The sequence below is a fragment of the Malurus melanocephalus genome, unplaced genomic scaffold (assembly GCF_030028575.1).
Source record: "Malurus melanocephalus ecotype Western Australia unplaced genomic scaffold, MMel_1.1 scaffold_87, whole genome shotgun sequence".
Classification (NCBI taxonomy): domain Eukaryota; kingdom Metazoa; phylum Chordata; class Aves; order Passeriformes; family Maluridae; genus Malurus; species Malurus melanocephalus.
Window position 1 is genome coordinate 50,117 of NW_026623319.1, and position 22,014 is coordinate 72,130.

Sequence of the window (22,014 nt, forward strand, 5' to 3'; positions counted from 1 at the left end):
TACAAATCTGTAATAAGTCAAACTTTATTGTAAACCATTATACAACGTAATTACATCAGATACCCTTAAAAGTTTAAGGTAACACCACTGATTAAACAATATGGTCCAAACAGAGGGCAGCAGAATACAGCTGTTGGTTTTGCTCACATTGGCTATACTCTGAATTTACTTACAAACAAACCCCACATTCAGTTTGAGATGGATATCCACGCAAGACAAAAACACCTACAAAAGAGTCCCTTTTTTAAAGATACTGCAGTTTTACTTTGTAAAACCATAGTAGTCATTTTCAGTAATTGAACTGGAAACTTCACCTAAAAAAGTTTGCACACCTATGCTGTAGATGYACTCTGACTTGATGTGGCTGAATTTATTCACTTTCACTACTGKTTTCTCCTCTAAAAAGCACAGCAAAGTTGCAAACACAGGTTAGTCAAGCACAGTGGCGGAGATTCCTTGTGATGCTCAGCTCTGAGCAGAGCGGGAGAGCCCAGGCCCCCCTCCCCAGGCACGGCAGGAATCGGAGCAGACTCCTGCCGGAGGGGATCACGTTGCATTGCTCTATTTGCAACTCAATTTTTGAGTTTTCCCTGAAGAAAAGCTATAGTACATTTTAGTTAGCAACATTAACAGACAGCATTCACCTACTTAAAGTAAGACAAGGGGGTCTGAACATATTGAAGCCAGAACTTGGAAACCACATMTTAGACAACACCAGAGTTTTAAATTTATGCAGATGTGTCACAGGTTGGATACTAGGAACAGTTAATACATTTACGTTGACCATTCATGGTAAATTCCATCTCCACCAATATTTCTGTGTCTCTTCTCTATGTTATAATCACCTTCTCTTATTTTGGCATATATTACATAGTTTATTTTCATTGAACAGAATCCTATTTTCTAAGCACAGCCTGAATTAAACCTGGGCTATGAGCTGTCCTGAAGTACATTTTCCAGGTAGAAATCTGAGTTCAGACAATTTGAGGATAATGCAAATGTGATGTTGCAGTATGGATCAACTCTTCATGAAAAGTCTATTTCAGACTGTACTGYCAATACATTTCAACCAGTGGTAAGACACAGTGAAGCACTAGGCACACACTCCCCCCTCACACATGGAAGCCTGTCAGAMAAAAGCACTTGTCCTACTTGTAACTACTGCAAGAATTAAAATTTCTACCTTAGAGAGAGGGAAMTGGCCAATTTTACATTTTCATCTCTCTCACAATAACCAAAAATGCATAGTAAAAACAACCAGATTTTATTATTTAGATAAAATTCCAAATAAAATCATTGTCTTGGGAGAGAAAGTAATTTTTTCCCCTCTCAGGGTTGCTCCTCCTGTTACTACTGTGGTATTTAAAATACTTCTGTGTCTTTGGCTCATAGTGCTTTACTACATCATCTTGCTAGGCATATCTGGATCTCACATCAAGTGACATTTAAGCACTTAAGACATGAAAAACRAGGCATTCAGAACCTTTGCTATAACCACGATCAAGAAACTGCTCCATAGCACTTTACATTGTTTTGTACTTGGTCAATAAGCTTGAGGTCTGCTCAAATTAAATATTTTTACACGATTAAGGCCATAATTTAATACTGACACCTCACAGACTAAACATAAGACTAGAATAATTTTGATAATTGAAGTAACTGGAGGAGGGAAAAGGAAGGTAAGATGCAAGCTCGTACAGTTAAATTTGTGTGCGCTGCTCAGTTATCTCAGCTGGCGAGGACAGCCGTAGCTGTGCACTGGGACGTAGCACATGGTCAGTAACTTTAATTCACTACCTGAAATACAGTTTACTATGCTAAAAAAATAAATGCTGATGTTTGTGACAAGAGCCAGTCCTAGCTCTTAAATCCCTTTGGAAAAGTGAGTTGTATGAGACTATTCTGTTGATGAATTCTTTGAAATACTGTGCTTTTGGAGATCTGCGCCTGCCCAGTGGTAAATAGTCAAGAGAAGATGTGAATCAGACAATCAATAGAAAAACCCCAAACCCCYCAAAACAGAGGCAACACTGATTAGGAATATTTTCCCATCCCCACCCCCCATGTCAAAAGAACTCAGGTAASCTTCCACTGTCATTAGTTTCTAGATTTAGTCTAAAGGAAACCCTAGTACTGTAACTTATTGCAGTTCTTACATTTCAGTGCACAGTAACAAAGGTCAGTGGCTCAACTAAAACCTCAGGTTTGTAAAATGTCCCTTTGAGCTGGCTGGACACCTGAGGTGCCAGAGCATCGTGTCCCCTCAGCAGCCACCAGGACAAGGGATACTGGAATAGTGAAAGTAAGCACGGGAGCGCACAGTTCAGTATTTACTAAGGCCCAGTTAAGTGGTCTGGATAATAAATCACATTAAGACCTAGTAAATCTATTAAAAAATGTAAAAAATCTTAAAAAGTTCTGAGCAGTTTTCCAATGAAACTGGTTTAAGGCTTAGAATTTTTTCTGGTGTCCAGATACTACAACAGATTTGCATTTAAGGTCTGTTGTCACCTCTTTGACACATCACCTTGTCCTGCACAAGGCTCAACTAAGCAAGGAAAGCTGTCAGAAACAATCATTTAGAAAGTATGCAAAGCAAAAGGATGTCACTGAAAACATATCTGCTAAGATTCAGATCACCACGTGTTGTCAATTATCAGAAGRGACTCTGAAAATCGCAGAAATGCTGTGGTAACAACTGCACTGTACCCCTTGGGGTTGTTCTTTTACTACTGAAGGATAATGAGACTTTATGGAAATGAAATAWGAGAAATATTTTGTTGTTGCTGTTAAGCACATTAAGTAGAAGATTACTCAAAAAAAAAACCAACAAGGGACAAAATTATATTTGCAATACTGTAGCACAACTGCTTCAATCAGATCATAGTCCYGTACCGCAGGCCCTATAAAAGGAAAAGAATCAGAAATGTTCCATCTCTTTTGGGTCATTTGCGAGGTATGCACAAGAGACTTGCAGAAACAGAAGTAGTTAGAGTCATCCAYAGACACTCATTTCACAAATAACTTATGACAATGGATTTTTGTTATACACTAAAGTGCATATTTGTCAAATATGCAAAGACCACCTCCTACTGAAAAARGTATTTTCAAATTATGTGGTCAAGAGCACACACAGGACTGCATTTTTAGTGATATTTGGTGACTTTAGCAGTGACAGAGAGCTTTTCCCTTTGCAATCCCTTTGCCTTAAATCAGGACACATGATAAATAAGATTTTCACTACAAATCTTTTGACCTGTTCTGCACAAAAAGGGAACTGCACCCTTTTCTCTGACAAAGAGAATTTTTAAATACAACTGTATGAAAATATAACTTAAATATAAAATAGTCAAATAGATTTGAGAAGATTTGGAAAAAAATCTTTGTTCCACCTATTAGTTCCATAGGTACCCGGTAGCAAGTAAACATTTGTACTTAAAAAAATAACGTTAAGTTACAGCTTGTAACCATAAACTATTCTGCTCTAGGAATTATGCTGCAAAAGCCAGTTTTAGTAATAAAACACACTCCTTTAACTTAGTYGACTCTGATGCCTTTTTGAGAACTTCTTACACTGTCGCATCACTAACCAAAAGTGAAACATTCTGGATCTGTTCTCTCTGATACCTCCCACACGAATCTCCTTAATAACTTGTCCATTTTCACACATGATGAGGAGACATTCTTGCATAATTGGTCAGTGTGTCTGTAGTGCAACTGAACTGGAAGTCTTCCAACTGCTTTGTCTTCTGTTGGTAGACCTTGCTTCTAAGTCAGTTTGTATGAAAAGGGAGATGCAATTGCAACATTAAACCCCACTGACAGAAGTTTTTGCCATGAAACCTGCAAATTCACAGGCCAAGGAATGTGTCATACAGGCAGACCAAAGCGATGCTTCTTCTTCTTGATGGGCTTTAAGTTGGTCAGTCTGCGTAGGTCCTCCTCGGTGTCTGACTCCTCCATCTCATCATCTGCTGAAATAAGGATCTAAAACCAAATTACAGCTGCTGAGCACATGGATCAGTCACACTCCTTTCTATTTTTAAACTTTTACTTTTTTTTTATGCTTGCAAAKCACTTAAGTATTTGCTGAAGAAAGATCCTACAGAACACATTAAGATTTATTGCCAATACTATCAAATATCATCCTACATCCTATCAGGAAACTCCAGTAAATTTTGAAGAAGGATGTATGCGTATTAATCTCACTACAGCCACTGACTCTTAACCCAAAGAGTGATTCTTGCACTTCCAGAAGAATCCACACTGGTAACATTATCTAGCAAACCCCATATGGATAGCACTCTTTATCACACAGAAAAGTTAGATTAACTTTCTAAAGCTAAACCAACTTACCTTCAAAGAAACCACTCACTGGCTGACCTAAAAATGGTTCACTTAATGTAATTTCAAATTACATCATGCTAAAGAAAGTATRTAAATAATTCTCAAAAATCAGGCCAGTTGTCTCTACCAGCTCCCTCTCACTTTAAGCTACTAACCTCTCTTTGAATTAGAATTATCTATTGGTTTTGCATTCCCTGAGAAGTTTTTTTAAGAAACACTTGCAACACAGTTCACCTGTGATGTTTACATATATTATTGTGTCTTCCTGCCATCTGGAAGGAAATTAACTGCCAGAGTGGTTGCAACAATGACATTTTCCTTAAGTAGTTCTCAAGTGCAAATGCTAGGAACTATGCTAGAGATACATCCTCAGAAAATAAAACCTAAGCTGACAGTGCTACAGTGAAATCAACAGCAGGAGGGATGAACTGGATTCATACTGCATTAATTGCAATAATTAACTCTACGTACTTCTGACTCTGACTCCTCATGTGATGCTGCTCTCCTGTATCGGACTTTACTTCCATTTCTTGAATCTTGTCCTGCTTCCTTTTCTTCAAGTTTAGCTTTTGTCTTCCCTTTCTTCATAAGAAAATTATCTACTACCCAGAACATTAACGCCTGTTAAAGAGAAGGGGAAAATGACAGTTCAGCTCTCTTCAGAGTAGAAGAAAGGGCCCAAATACAGCCCAAATGAACTAGACAATAATTCTGAATTGGCCAAAAGCTAAATCTTGAGWAGGAACAGTGGCACATGGCTTGCTACACCTTGCAGAGATATTCTAGAACCCAGCTACTTTATTCTTTTGTGGAAGAGAAGAAAATAAGAAAAGTAATACTCACAGTGATCATATATTAACTCTTCATGCAGCAATGCTATAATAACCAGCAGTTATTACCTGCAAGGACACCCACTATCTCTGGCTCTAATCCCTAAATCCCAGATTGCTGAAAGAGTACACTTTGGGAAGGATGACTGCACACTTGCCCTTTTCTTCTGCTCCACCATAGGCCAGCCCCTATTAGCTATAGTCAGACACAAGATACTTCACAGCACATCTATCCTTAGATCAACTGCTTCCTGAAGCAAATTTCATAGTAATTTTATAAACTCTATGTCAGTATTTCAGTATTACAATCAATCTACTGAAATCGTCAGGCCAAAGAGGCCTATAAGGCATTTCTTCCCCTCTCCTGAGCCTGGTTCCTTAGTTCCATATGGATTTTAGCTTTGTAAAATGTACATATCCAGACATTTTACTCATTCTTTAATAGCCCTTAAATTAACCTAAACTCCAAGGCACACTTTGTTTTAAGAACTAAAGTTAATTAATGAACACATGGCAGAAAGTTATCCAAGTAAACATGTCATGGAGTGAGTTGTACTAACGTTAACAAAGAAGGGAACTATCAGCATGACGATTGCCAGCTCCAGCTGGGGGTTCTCTATGGGATTCAATAACGCCACCTGTGAAAAGAAAAGGATCAAGTTCAGCTCATGGCAGCATGTGCACACAACTGGGTTAGGCAGGGCAATGCTCATGTATGAGCCAATGAGACAGAAATGACACAGGTGAACCAAAAAAGGGCAGCTTTGAAAAAAGCAAAGTATTTAGGACAGCTTATAAATTACCACAGATAAGTAAGTGGGGCTGACAAGAAACTTATCTCTGTCATTTCTGKTTACAGAAGTCTGAGGAGCTGCATCAGAATAATCTTGAACATTTTAGAGCTGCTCCCAAGAAACACATCGTAGATTCCATCTTTAGAAAATTTAAACAGAGCAGAGTTGTCCAAAATAGTAAGGAGAAGGGAGCTCCCAAAGCAGTCCAGAGCATACAATAGAGCTAACTGGTTTCAATGGGCTGTAACCCACGACTTTCAGTATTTGGTTGCACAGAGTCCATCAAAATAAAGATTTACCCAGACAGCACCAATTCACTGCTAATTTCTAGAAGTCTATAGTTAAGATTTAACAAGGTCAGGCAAAAGAAAATTCTTTAAATGCTACAATAGCAAATAGCTGTAGGCCAGAAATCAGAAAAGAAAGAACCATTTAGGAGGTTCAAGGGCACTTTAGACAAGGAGACAATAAAACTTTAGATAACTCAGTTTACAAAAACCAATATGATATTCCTGGCAATGGATAAAGGCCTCATTAACAGTATCCCAATTAAACTGAAAGAACATGTCACTACCACAGAGTTAATTGGCAACGACTGTGGACAATTATGATGCTTGAGCCAAACCAATAAACACAACTGGARGATTTTACAGCTTCCACCTAAAATTTATTTGTCTGTAAAATGCTATAAAACCACAAACCTCTTTCCACTGAGGTATAAGCAGCACTATGATGATGATGGTTTTCTCAAATGTCATAATCATTATGTACAGAGCACACTGGCCCATCCAAGCACTGCACTGCAGAGGGTCACCTGCAAGAAAGAAGAAAGGTTGAATATATGCATAGGTTTGATTTTACTTCATAGTAAACATCTTAAAAAAGCAGTGTTAGAAGAGGCAGCAGGGCAGCTAAATCCTCTAGAAGTGCCTTCTACTAATTCCTCGAGTGCTCCTCCCTCCCCTCCCTCAGCCTCACCCCAGCTTTAAAAAAGAATCAGTTAGAAACTGAATCTAACAGGACTTTATCCCATTCAGCAGGACCTGTGATATGCTCGCACCGTTTCATATAATCTGATGAAAGCAAGACAGAAAAAGTTGCATTGTGTTACGATCATATTGGTAATTTTGACCCTCTTTCATGACACATTGGGTCTCTTAAAAGGGAAAACTTGAGGGAAGCAGTTCTAAGTAGAACTATGATTTCCATCATTGTCCCTAAGTTATCTTAAACATATTTTTCCTCTCTACAAAGTTAATTACCTTAAGTAACCAATTGAAGCAACAGGTGCAAAAACTGCTATGAAAAATTTAGCTGAACTAAAAATTAGGATCTTATTTTAGTTCCAGCTTGAAAAGGTTTGAAATTCTGCTGCACCTCGAGGGCACAGTAAGAACACGAGTGCATGAAGTTACTTGCCAGGACAGAAAGAAGACCACAAATATTTGAACAGGATCACTTAGGTACACTATTAAACTCTTAGAAAGAAAGCAGAGAAATAAGGAAGTAAAAAAAGGGGGAAAAGAGGACTGGTAGCCTAACAAGCTTTGCAGGTGAGCTTGAAGCTGCACTTCACTAGAAAACAAAAACAAGCTCTGGAGGGGGTGACAGATCTTCAGTCTCTGTAGCAGCCTCTGCAGTCTCTTCAAAGGCAGCTCAAAACTCAGCCTGGGGATGAATAATGGGCAATGGAAAATCAGATGCCTTTATGTGTTTGTAATGCATAATGGACAGTTGCTGCTTCCTTTTCTGGAACACTTCTGAAATGCTTTCAGTGTTAATACTTGGTAATAGTCTGAGACTTAATGTTTGAGGCTGAAATGCTACACAGAGAAACTGATAAATCAGACTGGAGTCCAAAACAACAAATACTGCCTAACCAAGTTTTATAGGATGAGCTACTGATCAACACTCAACAGTTCAAGAGGAAAACAACCAAAATGCACAAGCTTTACAATTATATACTGCAGTTACGGYTTCTCTTGTAAAAAACCAGAAATTTGAAAGGGAAAACATCAGTAAGTCAAAGTTGAGCAACTGTGATTCTTCTGAAGATACAAAGCCTGAATTAGATTTGAGAATTAAATTTTAGTAATTAATTTCTATACGCCACATTTTTATTTGAATTCTCACTAATTAGCAAATACTAAAAAATAATCTATCTTCAGCTACAGCCTATTGAAACKAATTGTTTAGTTAATTGAAACTAATAGTTTATTCTAAGCTCTTTTCTAATCTTTATTTAATTTCCTAAAAGCAAAGGCAGTGAAAACAATTTTGCATCTGTTGCAACTCTCAGAGGAGACTTTGTACATTCAAAAATTGTGAAACTCTGTATTAAGAGTGTTGTGCACTCGMACCAGTGAATGTTCTGTCCCATGATGTTTTTTGTGGGGAGTGGTGGCAGTTTCTTTGGGGTTTTTTTGATTGAAATTAGAAGTTGTGTATATTAAATTCTACATGAGGATTTGTGCCCTACTGCATCTACAAAACGGTCTCTCACCTAAAAATACAAGTGGGGACAACAGGAATGCTGCCTRCTTTGAATTTACTAAGTCTTGCCACAGTCTCCCAATAGTATCCTTTAAAAAAAAAAAACTGGGAAGATACAGAGTGGGAGGGAGAAGATACAATTCTGATAYGAAGGAAAAAAGTCTTCACAATTAGAGTGGTTAAACCTACTGGAGTAGGCTGTTGAGAAAAAATGGGTTCTTAACTCTCAAACCATGGATAAATTAAAAACTGACTGGACCATGCCCCGAACAACTCACGTCAGTTTTGAACTTAATCCTGCTTTGAGCAGGAGGTTGGATTATATGACCTCTGGAGATCCTTTCTAATCAATCTTTTCTAGGATTTTATAAGCCATGAAWTTCAAGTTAACAACATCACCACATCCAGAAGGTGCTCCAAAGAATATTTGGGACAGAGGTTCAGTATACAAACTCAAATCAGAAATTTAATGTTGAAGTAATAAASCTCTGGTTTAATTTCTAAARTCTCCTACAGTCATCTCTTGAATTYTGATTTCATACCAGTCATGTATAGAATAAYCCAGCAAATTAGTGGAAATCYTGCTGTTGCAAAAAAAAGCAAATAAAGAATGAAACTGAAAATTTTTGAATCCTCTGCAATGACAATGCAGCAGCATTTTTTGAAAATGCTGGGCAATGCACAACTAGTCTATTAGTGCCTGCCATCAGCTGCTTTACTGAAATATGTTTAGAGACACTTTTGAACCAAATACCCATTAGTCCTCTATCCTGTAATTTCTTTCTGTTCTTTAGATCCTGAAATTCTTTCTTACAAAAATGGCAACCACTGAACTATTCCAAAACAAATTTTAAATAGTTTTGAAGTCAGTGCTATCTACCCCATATGGTTGTAAGTGTTGCTCTGCAAGGGCGAGTGAAAAGCTGTATCAAACACAGTTTCTGAGGTCAGCCAGGAGAGGCAAAGCCAAGCAAAGAGTCCACAGCACGATTCAGCTGCCAATAGTTTATAATCACCAGGAGGGATTTATCACCTGTTTTCTACTCGAAGCAGCTAAAGTAGCTCAAGACAAGAAGGCAAGGAGAACACAGGGAACATTCTTTTCAATACAGATCATGACTGCTCTTCTCCTCTTTACACACTCAAATATACTAACTGATTCTGCACTTCTATTAAAACCCAACCATTGATGTAATGAATCTCAAAACACAAAACCAGAGATATGAAGACAAATCAAATAAAATTAAAAATTCTGGCGTAAAATGCCCCTTGAAGGAGCGTCATAGTCTTTGTTCATAAATCAGATTGCAGTGTTGTTCTGCTGTACAAACAGCCACCATTTATAAATGCTGGTATTTTGGTATCCATTCCTTCCTTGAGGCATTTATKCTTAAAAACTATCCTCCATATAAAGAAGAGGCTTTTAAAACCAGCAGGACACTGCTATTTTTGTGACAGCTTCAAGTAATGAATCACCAGGGATCAAGTAATAGAGCTAAGAAGGGAAATGAGCTCACAGTGAGAACTAACTTGAGACAAATGATTATTTAGGTTCTAGAAACACAAACATCACTCAATCACAAGACGAGACTTGTCTGGGGGTGGAAGGAAGACTCCTGTTTGTTTTCCCACACTTACAAACAAATTGAAATCACACTGATCTCCAATCTGAGCACTTTACTGCTCCAAATAAAATGCCCCAAGACTGATACTTTTCAGTAAACCATGGGGTGGAGAAGAGAGAAGTGTGGAGAAAAGAAGGCTCCAGGGTGACTTTATTGCAGCRTTTCAGTACCTGAAGGGGCTCCAAGAGAGCTGGAGAGGGATCTTGGACAAAGCCACAGAGTAAGAGGAAAAGGGGGGATGGCTTCCCACTGCCAAAGGGCAGGGTTAGATGGGATATTGGGAAGAAATGTTTCTCTGTGAGCGTGGAAGGCCCTGGCACAGGTTGCCCAGAGAAGCTGTGGCTGTCCCATCCTGGAAGTGTTCACAGACAGGCTGGACAGGGCTTGGAGCAACCTGAGATAGTGGAAGGTGTCTCTGCCCATGGCAGGGGGTGGAATGAGATGGTCTTTGAGTTCTCTTCCAAACCATTCTGTAATTCCATATTAAACATCTACACATAATCTCAAAATACCAAGTTCTAAACACACTTGCAACCTCACAGAGCTGCATTTTCGTCCCCTCTTCTACCCTACTTAATTTATTTTAAATAATGTTATGAAAAACAAGCATGTTCTTGGGGTCAAACAAAAATTTTCAATAAACTGGTGATATGAGGGTTTTCACTTCAGAAACAACAGGGACATTTAATTGAAGATAACAGCAAATGATCCAATGCAAGTTGTCCTTTTAGATGGGATTTCTTACAGAGGGCCTAACCTTACTGCACAGCCAAAACTAATAACTTTCCATCTGCTCTTTAATTCTCTTTATACCAGAAGCCTCTCCCACATGATTAATGGAAAYACAGATTTGCAATATGCTTTAAAATAGTCCCTACAATAGCTCAATTAAAAACCTAACACACCAAGGTCAGGACAGCACATTAATAAAGATGCAGAAAAGAAAGTGACTAATAAAAAGATCTGATAGGAGAAAGAACARCTAATTAAAGAGGATTTATGTAATTTCATACATCACTTATACACACACAYGCAGGAGAATGCTCAATAAACAGGTTTGGGTGTTTCAGATTTCCTAATTCAAARTGACAATAATGGAGCAGCCACAGACCACCCCCACAGCAGAACACAGATTCATTTGTTGATTTTAAGAGCTTAATCACTGCAGTCAGAAATGCCTCTGCATTGTATAACAAAAATAAAACCAGGTTCATTTTGAAAGTCAGTAAGAAATAGAGAAATTTCAGGAGAGTGAATATACTCTCCACATCTCCCCATCCACACAGACTGCTTAATGTSAAAAGAACATTAAAATGCAAAAGGACAACAGATTACACAAAAAAAATCAGAACGTTATTAGGAAGAAATAAAATCTAATATCTGAAGTGTTTACAAATACCTACCTATAACTGTAATAGATACAATTTTTTTTTGCTCTAAATGGAGACCCAGTTTTATATGGGCTGAAAGCTGCTCAAACATGTTTTAAATGGCTTCAAGCCAAGCCAACAATCAGAAAATGAGGCTCTGGGCAAGAGGTCTCATCTCTTTCCTTGCCCTTACCCCTTCCCTGGGCATTGGTGCTTACCTAATCCCTTAGAGACACAAGTCTGGGGACTGATCTGGGGGAACTATTTCCTTTTTTTACATCTAGTGAATTTTTGACTGCTTCGTTCTCTTGGTCAATTCCCTGAAGAGTCAGACATACACCAGTCCAAGGAAAAGAGTGGAAATACTAGACTGTGGCATGTGGGAAAAACAGCAGATAAACAGGGTTGTGGCAGTGCTCATTTAAATAGCTTAAGTGGCCAGAAACAGTACCCTAAAAGATACACATTAAATCKATATAAATCTAACATGCCCTAATGGTACAGGCAGCTATTTCTCCTAAGTTGCTTGTCATTATCTCTAAACCTCTCACAATAAAGAATATAGCAATTAATGYTATTTGACTGCAAAATTCCCAAGCTTTTAAAGCACTCTGATTTCACCTTTATTTATTTATTTATTATTAGGCCTTTATTTATTCTTAGTTCTGTCAGCTACTCAGGAGCATTAAAACCRAAGAAATCTACAAAACAAGAACCTTACCAATAATAATTACAAAACTGCTGTGAAAGCTCTTAATTTGTTAGGCAAACATTTTTAACTTTCTTAAACTTCCCCCTGCAAACCAYTGGGTTTTTTGTTTTTCTCTCTGATGAAGAGCCACAGCTCACTTACAAGGCAACATCTCCCATTCTTATCACCAGGAGCCTCAAATGTGCTTTTCAGCACCTATACAAAGCCTTCATTTTTAGCAATCTGAAAATAACAAACTAAACAAAATTAAACATTGATGTTGTGTATGAATGATATTCAACTGCAAATTCACAACTTCTGCACATCAATGGACTTCTGTGTAATGTAATGGAAGATAAACTCTGCAACTTCACCTGAAAGTGATTTCACAGTCTGTCCCTCAGCTGTACCAACGACACACACATTTTACACCAAGGATRCAAGAAGCCCTACATGCACAAGCTTTAGAGAACACTACTTGAGGAGCAGCACAGGCAATCTTGCCATTCCCTTCTCTGAAGGGACGTGGCTGGTTACTTCAAAGAAGACTGGCAGAACTCTTGGTCTGCATCTTCAGACAATGGCATGTGGTTCAGCAAAAGCTTTAATAGGAAATGACCTTCCAGCAATCATTTTTTTAGAAGTGTTTCAGAGTAAATTTAGCATGCTGGTATTTCTTCCATGAGATTAGCCAATACCATAATTTTTTTAATCACTCCTTAAAAAAATAAATATTCCAAAGCAGCAGTTCTTAACTCAGTAAATGCTTAGAGACTTGTTGAGCCTTCTAAGACAGAAGGTGCAAACTTAGATACAGCACTTAAAAGAACCATCGTGACAAGTGCAGTATTAAAATGTTTGTGAAATGATTTTAGGATGAGTTAACCACTTGCTGAAATACTGTGAGAYTGTACCCTGAGAATCATTTCAGTGCCAGAACAGAAGCATTTACCATATTCCCCAAAGCGAAGGGACTCCCACTGCTGCCATTCCACAATGCTGCTGACGGCACGGATCCCGATGTAGATTAGCAGCATTCCTAATGTGGCATCCAGCAAGAAGTTGATAAGATACCTAAATGAAAAACAGAAGAGAAAACAAGGAGTCAGGGTCCATTTACTACAGGTTCACGGTATTTTAACACCAGGATTGATAAAAGATCTGTAAATACGTTGAGACACCAGAGTACTGAGAACAATCATCTACCCACTTCTGTAATTACATAGATAGCCTAAAATTTAAATAGTTTTAGCAGTCTCAATATTTTGTTTCTGCCCTTAAAGATCAAAAAAATTTCTAAAAATAGTTGTTTTATAATAACTGTCTCAGTTAAAATCTCAGTTTTAATTAACTCTGCATTAGCCAAATATTAAAATCAAGGCTGAGTGCCGAGGAAACTCAGCAATTCTGAGCCTGCACGAGTCCCACTGAGGCCACAAGAGGCTGCTGTAAGCCCGCAGCAGGAAGGCAGGAGCAGGGAAAGCAGAGGTGCCAGCACCTATTCCACAGCCAATGACAGCTCAGGCACAGGCCAAGATGCCCGGGATTCCCAATCACATCGGGCTCACCCCACGTGCTCACCATGGGATGTGTCCTTAACCTGCCCACCGATACCCGGCACAAACAGAACCTGCTGYGCTGCTGCCAGGCAAGTCTGGACCCGCTTTCAAACTTAAAGAAATATTTTTCCTAAGATAGGCTTTGGTTAATGCTATCAAAACCCTGCACTCTTGTCTGAGAAATGMTACAGCTCCACACTGTAATTTCTGTTATCCTGAGAACACTGAACAACCCCACTCTCTAACTTGTTTTGTGTCATGCTATCACACTTTYAATATAAAAAGTGGGATTTGAAAATAAAAATACGTAGACTGCAGAAGAGAATGCACATGTCAGTAAACCCTTCATTTTGAAAACACAGCACAAATGTATTTTTAATTTTAAAGTATTGTAATATACTACTGTGCTTTAGCTTCAAACACTGACAATTCTGACATACTTTTGTTACCCTACTTGAAGATACACTTTGAGTTATAAAAACAGAAGGAAWGTAATTTGCACCTGCCAGCTTTTAAAACTATCATGAAATTCTTAAATTTAGAAGCAAGGAAAATCCTACAATGATGCCTGGTATTATTGAAACTGCCATAATTCTAACTAAAACTTYGCAGTTAATGTGCTAAAATAAATGCATTTTGCCTAAAATAATGCTTTGTGGTGGGAAGAGAAAAGCAGTGTTCTCCTTGCACATTCATACCATGTAGGAGCACAAAAGAAACCAAGGAGGAGTAAGGGATATAAAACAGGCTTGTGCAGCAACACAAGCATATTCCTTGAGCTGCGTGTCTCCTTTGTTTACCAAAGAACAACAAGAGAGCAGATGACACTGAAAGGAACTGGATTGGTTCTAAAAGGCAAATTACTAGGCTTTTAAAAGTAATTTCACAGCTCCCATTACCAGTAATGTGTAAGCTACTTTGAGCACAAGCCTTATCAAGAACAAACCCAAACAATTACCATTTGCTTCAGGAGCTCATGTAAAGAGTCTGTCGGGGTCTTAGTCATAAAATCCCCAGGTTTAATACACTACAGAGAAATGCTTATCTATTTAGTCACACTGCTCCAAGCGTGACATTGCAGAATTAATTTCTGTACAAACTGCCTGGCTACTGAGCAAGATTTCCCATTTTTAACAAAATGAAAATAATACTGCAGAAGCCAATGTARGTTTTAGAAGCAAATATAAACATTATTTTTGCTAAATAACTCTGAAAGCAACCTGACTTTATATTAGAGCCTTGCTTTACTACAGTGAACACAACTGGATATTCATTTCCTTAGGTCCCAGCACCTCCTTCAGTAAACAGACTTGAACTGCAATGTGCATGCCAAGCCCTCATTCATTCACTGGAGAGGGACATGCAGAAAGGCTTTGCTTTGGTTTAAAATACCTACACATAGCCCACAATSCTGCCAGCCATGACTTTAAAGAGAAGAATCTTGATCCTTCATTAACTAAGCTTACACCACAGGTTTTTTTAAGTGACTGATTTTTACCAGTTTCTCAGCTCTATCCACATACACTATCAAACTCAGCTACAGAACAAATTATTATACAAAATTATTATACAAAACTCAGCTAAAGAACAATTATTCCAAAATGAAACACTCACAGTGAACAAGGGTCTTCTTCCGTAAGATCTGATAAATAGACATTTGCAAAGTGGATGAACAACATCCCTATGGCTTGCTTGGAAGTATCTAAAAACCTGTGTAGAGTAAAAACAGTTTTAAGACACACAAAACTGTTTACAACACAGCCAGACATTGCAAATCTGTTAACTAAAACTCCATCTCTATTATTAATTTTTCCCCAAAAAAGAACACCAGAATCATAAAAGTAACATGGTATTTAGCTTTTATTTAACAATGTCCCATTTAAAATTCTGCCTCTATTTTTTCTAACAATAACCCAAATCATATTAACTTGAAACCTACCACTGTAAACGTAAAGTCTACGGATATCCTCTTGGTATCATATGCATTATCCAAGAGCTAATCCTTACTAAATCTAGCTAAGTCTTTAATAACCTCCTGGAAACAATGAGTATCCCAGTCCTGATAGGTATTTTGGACCTTTTATGTTTATGCATTTTTAGCAAGCTTATGGCACAGACAAAAATAAAATCCTCATCATGTGYTTGTGGGCGAACAACTTAATAGTGACTAATGAGTCCTTTATCTACAGTATTTCATTTAAAAGGCAGCATATTTTTCACCTGAAAGCATGAAGTGGTTTCACTGAATTTTATCTATAGTGCAGAGCTTAGAACACACTGCAAAAGAATTCCAAACTTGACAGTATTATCTCCAAAGCAGATGACAAACTCAGAGAGAGAACAGTTTGCTGCTCAAGGGGAAAATCTAACTYCTCACTCAGAGAGTGATTCAGTGTTGACTCCAGGCCTTACCATTCTTTCATCAACATCCTTTGCATGAAACCAAAGCCTTCAGTGGATCTTTTATTAAATGCAAAAAAATAGGAATCATAACAAAAGTACTCTGCAAGCAAAACGGTATTTGTATTACACAGAAAAACAACCATTTTGCCTGATGTTTCCACATCTAAGAAGATCTAAAGACCCCAAACAGATCCAAATGACATTTTATGCCTGAATTCATCTACCCTCCCTGATAACTGTCTTAAACTTCAATCTCTTCATTCACCGCACGACACAGAAAACAGAGTGTTGGAGATGAGGCAGGAAGCCAGTGAGTTCCTTATCTAATCAGAGCACCATGCTATAAATAACAATACTTGTGTCCCAGAACAAGATTCTTTGCTTAAAATTTAAGGGCTAGCAGTGCACTTGTCAGAATTTCAGGCTGAGGTAGACTGTAGTACACAAAGATTTTTGTACTTATGTTTTCAATAAAATAAAGGYCAGGGTTAGTTTTGAAAAGCAGCATTGTATGAGAGGAATTTAAACCACTGAAGTTTTGAACTAATGGAATGGCAGCCTAACACAGTGGTCTCAAAATTGGTACAGCTTATGTTGGCATTGCTTCAATGCAATAACTTCCAAAATGCAATAAACATAAATACACTTTCTATACCTTGGGTTTTTTAAGGTTGATTTACTCGTATCTTTTACCATACTGTTTTCTATTTTATACATAGTAGGATAGCTACAAAACATGGAATTTTATTTAAGCCCAGCTGAGATGTTTCCAAGCTTATGCAAGTCTGTAGGTGTTCAGATGCACATTCGGGTTTGGAACTCTAAGTTTCCATCTTCAGGAAGAAGTACAACTTGAAGCTTTATGCCTAAACACATCTCTATAGATTCCTGGAATTATTCAGTAGGAAGTGACTAGCCAGAAACACACGAAGGTAACCTGACTCATGTATTTCACCAACGTTTTYGGTGACAGTTACCAATTTCTTGTCATCGCTTTATTTTAATCATTATATGCAAGCATCATCTCTTCAATTTCTAAAACATGCAAGAAAAAAAAATAACAATAAACCATGCAGGAACATACCATATCCTCCAGGGACGTCTTTCATGCTTTGGTTCTCTGAAGCGCTTTACTAGGAAGAAGAAAAAAATTGAAGACAATCAGCAACTTCCAAAGCAAGAAAAATATAGAAAAATGAAAGCAAATCTTCTTGCAGAAATTGTGACATAAATTGGAACTTCTACTACTGCACTTTGCTTTATCAGAGTCCAAGGATCCATTTTTAAAGGAATTGTCTCCCATCTGTCACCTCTGAATTCCTAGAACTCCATCCTCTGACTACAGTATCACTCACATGAAACAATTATCCATGTCTGACCACCATTCCATTGGCCTGAGCTTTTACGACTGCCTGTYCAGAAAATTTAATTTCCAATAGAAAAGCAGGCATTAGAAAGAGCTGTTTCTTGTCGTCATTGCAGACCCAAAGTCAAACTAGAAAGGATTCTCATCATAATAGGGGCAGTCTATAATATCAGAAAGAAACCAAGTGAATYAGTAATGCAAAACCTTCCCACTAAGGATGGGTTTTCCATAAGGGTTTTACTTCCYTCTCCCAAAATCTCAGCATCACTCACCAGCTCGTTCAAAATAAATATTGAAAAATAATTTTTTTAGGCTTTTAGTTCAGAAAGGATATTTTATAAAAAAAGAAAGAAGCCTTGATTCCCCTCCACTCTTTCAAATTGCAGAGATTCTGACTGAAGAGGCACAAACGATAGCACAAACGATCGCACGTATAGACAGGCAAAATATCATCAGATATTTAAATCTACTTCTCCAGGTATTAGTGTTGAATTCCAGTTTGACATAAGATGCTCTGTGTAAGTCATGCTTGGCCAACTTAAAAGCCTTTAAGCCACATTCTCTTTTCTGAACCAATCATAACTTTTTCACAAGTAAGGCWATTTTCCCCAAAGTCAACTGTCCTCATAAAACAATTAAATAGAACATCTCCAAGGTGGAGGGGCAGCACCTTCAGGGAGCACCAAGCTGCCAACCTGCCTTCTCACTGTCTGTCACTGCTTCTGACAGCAGAGAGAAACTGTTTCACCCCCATGAGAAATTACAAAGTGACAAGAYGAAAAGACTACATTTACACCAAAGATAAAGTTGTAATAACAACATTTCCCAGCAGTTTTCCCTATGAACAGCATGACATAAATATAAAACTTCTGTTAAAAATGAGCAACTCTCAGCCAAGTTAAACCAGTTTGTTATTTATGACAAGTCCYCTCCAGTCATATTATGGATTTCTTTAATTAGTGGCACTTTTGTGCAATAACAGGAAGCCACAAAGCATCACAAAACAAATGCAAGAAACAGAAGTTTTCAACTTACTGTGGAGTTAGTGCAAGATACTCTTCTGCAGACAAAATGGAATTAAACTGCTAAGGTGTGCAAACTTTGGGCGGTGGTGAATTCCAAGCTTAGGCTTTTGTCTGTTATTGTTATCAAGTTATATAAAGCCTGTGGATTCATTAATTTCTCTAAACAATTCACAAAAATTCATTTTRGAAGAGGATATTCAAAAGCAATTCAACTAACACCATTTCAAATTTTATCCATACTGAGAAACAGACTTGAGAAGGTCTGTGTTTCTCTGGCCAGTTCTAGAAACATTTCATTTAAGCTAACATTAAATARGAAAGCAAGGTTGGAAAAACTCTGCAGTTGTCTTTTGGGAATATACTGAATGGCTGATCACACCATAAACTTCTATCCCCCCAAAATAAATGAGTAAAATCTTTAGGAGTTGCAGCCTGGGGAATATGTACCTGTACAACTGAAAGCCCAGTAGATCCATAGGGAACTGCTGTTTTCCCAGCCCAGCTCCTTGCAGCAGTGTCTGTGAGCATCAGGCGTTTTTGACAGACCCAGACACTGCCAGGCACTTCCCAACACACCCCTGATGCAGAATTTGAGCCTTCCCAGTAACTAAACTGAGCAAAAGCCCAACAGCCTGTAGACAATCACACAGGTAAGCTCAGGGACCRCAGCATGCTCTCTATTAATGCATTAATTTTGGAACCAAAAGCCAGCACAGAATCTTTACTGGCAGTTTTTAAGCACTWATCAAACTGGGGAGGGGAAAGCAATTCTTCCCCTCGCCCTCCCCCCAAGCATGTCAGGATTGCTGCTCCCAGCCCCACTCGCAGTTTCTCTTGGCAGTCTCAGCACAAACTCAGGCTCGTGCGTGTGTCAGCTGACAGATGGATCTCAATCTGCTGGCTCCTGGCTGCGAGGACGTGGTGCCGCTCCATATGCTCCAACTCGGAGCACCGCACTAGCACCAGCAAGAATTCACCAGAGTTAATATTAATTAACTAATAATGTTCAGAATTTCATGCTGAATTATAAATGAAGAAAGAAGTGCTGCTTGTTTATACATTCAGTGCCAGAATTTTTCAGGAAAGGAAATAAAAGCACTTCTGCCAACAAGCATGTGAGATGCCAGATGGACAGATAATAGATAAGCGTATCAGACACAGTACTGCTAATGCAAAATTCAAGTTCATTGAATTGTCTTCCCACTTCATTGAAATTCTAGGAATAATTAATGCCAGAGTGCTGTAGAAGGGTTTCTAACACTTACTTTAACTTRGCAGTTTTGCAATCAGAATTTCAGGAGACTCATGAGGAAGAATAAAGGCCAGAACAGAAACAAGAAAAAAAAAAAAAACTTCTCCAAATTGTCAATATGTAATGCAACACTTGAAATCCAGCCTTTCTTTTTTCTTTCTCCTTCACCTCCTCAAGAAGTCCCACAGGAACTATTTTGCTGATGTGTAGTAACTTAAATATCGATTCAAGAATTCCAGGTTTCCGGATGGCTGCTCTTGTAGCAGCACAAAACCGGCTCATCTCACACCWTTGAAATGTTTCTACGTATTGTGCATTATTGCAATTCTTAGACGCACCTTCTGGCAGTTCACAATAAGAGATTTTTACTGGGGTCAGAAAGTTTCAGATTTATCTAGCTTATTAATTCAAAATTAAAAATAAATGTGTTTGGATATCCTCTGCAGCTGCACTATCACAWTACCASTCTTCTGATGAGACAGCTGGAATAYCACSTGTATTTCMAGTGCTTCTCMAAACTTTTTCAAAGATGGGTCACAGACAAAGTGCACGACTAAATGTTTCATTTCATAAACCTCCTACACATTTCTGCCATCAGACCTCAACAAATCGACAGCTGAGCTGGCCAAAGAGAAAAGGAGGAAAATAGCTGCAGATCACATCTGCACATCCCATTCACATTTCCTCACATGTGTGCAGTTTCAGATGGGACAGAAGTGTACCCTTCTCACAAGTACGCAGGACCCAGGAAACAGGCACAAGTTGCAGCCACGGAAATTCCAGGGTGAAAGAAGTAAAAAATTTCCAGTGAGAGCAATTAAACTCTGCAACAAGTTGCCCAAAGAATGTGCAGCAACTGCATTCTGACAGACCTTGAAAATTGCCCTGGACAGCGCTCCAAGCAAGGGGACATAAGCTGGCCTTGSTCTGAGCAGGAGGTAGGAGCAGGTGACGTTTGGAGTCCCTTCCARCAAAAGTTAGTCTGTAAGTCTAAAACTCATTTTTCTGTGATCTGACGCTTAAAAAGTTTTAAGATCTAAACCAATTAAGAAAGGACTAAAATATGGCTAACTGAAAATCACAGACACACACGTGTGGATGGACAGAGTTTAACAGTAAGAAATCTGCTGCAATTTGAGCTTCCCAAATGATGTGTTTGCAACCAGACAGATCCTCCAACACAGCCCTCACAGTGCACGACTGCTGGKATCTGCAGGCTACTTTGATATTGAWACAAATGATTYCCAGCATTCCAGACAAGTATTAGAAGTTTCCTGTACAAGGTTTTTTGCTCACTGTGTATGGAGTAACAGCTGAAGTTACACCAAGCAGTAGCACCCAAGCTTGGAATTGGATGCAGATTTTCATACGGCCACTCTCRGAGAATGGCACTATTTTCAGAACATTTGGTTATCAGACCATATGTCTCACAAATTTGAACCTGCAATTTCTAACCCTGTAAAAACTTGTAAAGTCAACTACATATGCAGGCCAGATTTTAATTTTTTAAAATTCTGTTTAGGAAGACTTTGAAAAACACTCTTCTACTTGTTAGCATCAACACTTTTCCCACAACAGTGGGAACCATGTCTGTTCTGAACAAACATATGCACACTAACAATTCCTGAAAATTCACATGACTATGGAATGACATCTACCATTGAATTTCATGGTGTGATCTTTATCATTAATTTGAATTTACCTCCCTTTACCCTTAAAGCAAAGTCTTTAAGAGACTCGTATTTACATTTCATTTTGTTCCTTTCTCATTATTGTTTCGATAGCAGTAAATTGAGAGYAAGTAATTACATAAAATTATATACAAGATTTCCCCAAAATAGAATGTATCTTTTTAGATTACCTGTGCAAGAAACATGTCCAATGAGAACAGGATACACTGATGCCTTGCAAAAGATATACAGGTGTGTAAATCATGTATCACTCAATTGCCAAAAGCTTTTGTGACACTTATGAGCTCAGCATCTCCCCAGACTCAAGAGTTAAAAAGGAATTCTGTGTGCATCTGTTTTAAGAGATGTCATAAATGTGATTGCAGAATAGACCAAAAGAAGTAGTGTTTTTGGTGCACTGCTCATTTCTGCAGCCCAAAAATGCACTATGCTCTCAGCAATGCAATTTTTGCTCTACTGCAAATTCTTCCCTCTCTTCCTATGTTCCATTAACTACATGCTGAAATGCAGAATACCCTGAAAGCGTGCTGCTTATTTCCCCATATAACAGCCCCAAAAGTATACATTA

The 22,014-nt window shown here is 38.3% G+C and overlaps 1 protein-coding gene across 1 annotated transcript in view; it reads right to left on the minus strand.

Moving 5' to 3' along the window:
* STIMATE (STIM activating enhancer) overlaps window positions 1-22,014 on the minus strand; it is a 32,999-nt gene continuing 10,985 nt past the window's right edge. Inside the window, exons 2-8 of the mRNA XM_057367981.1 lie at window positions 17,197-17,245; window positions 15,324-15,419; window positions 13,103-13,224; window positions 6,673-6,785; window positions 5,738-5,815; window positions 4,819-4,968; window positions 1-3,987 (exon numbers count right to left, since the gene is read on the minus strand). Of these exons, the coding sequence (XP_057223964.1) occupies window positions 3,871-3,987; window positions 4,819-4,968; window positions 5,738-5,815; window positions 6,673-6,785; window positions 13,103-13,224; window positions 15,324-15,419; window positions 17,197-17,245 (725 nt within the window). The 3' untranslated portion in view covers window positions 1-3,870. The remainder of the gene's footprint in view (window positions 3,988-4,818; window positions 4,969-5,737; window positions 5,816-6,672; window positions 6,786-13,102; window positions 13,225-15,323; window positions 15,420-17,196; window positions 17,246-22,014) is intronic.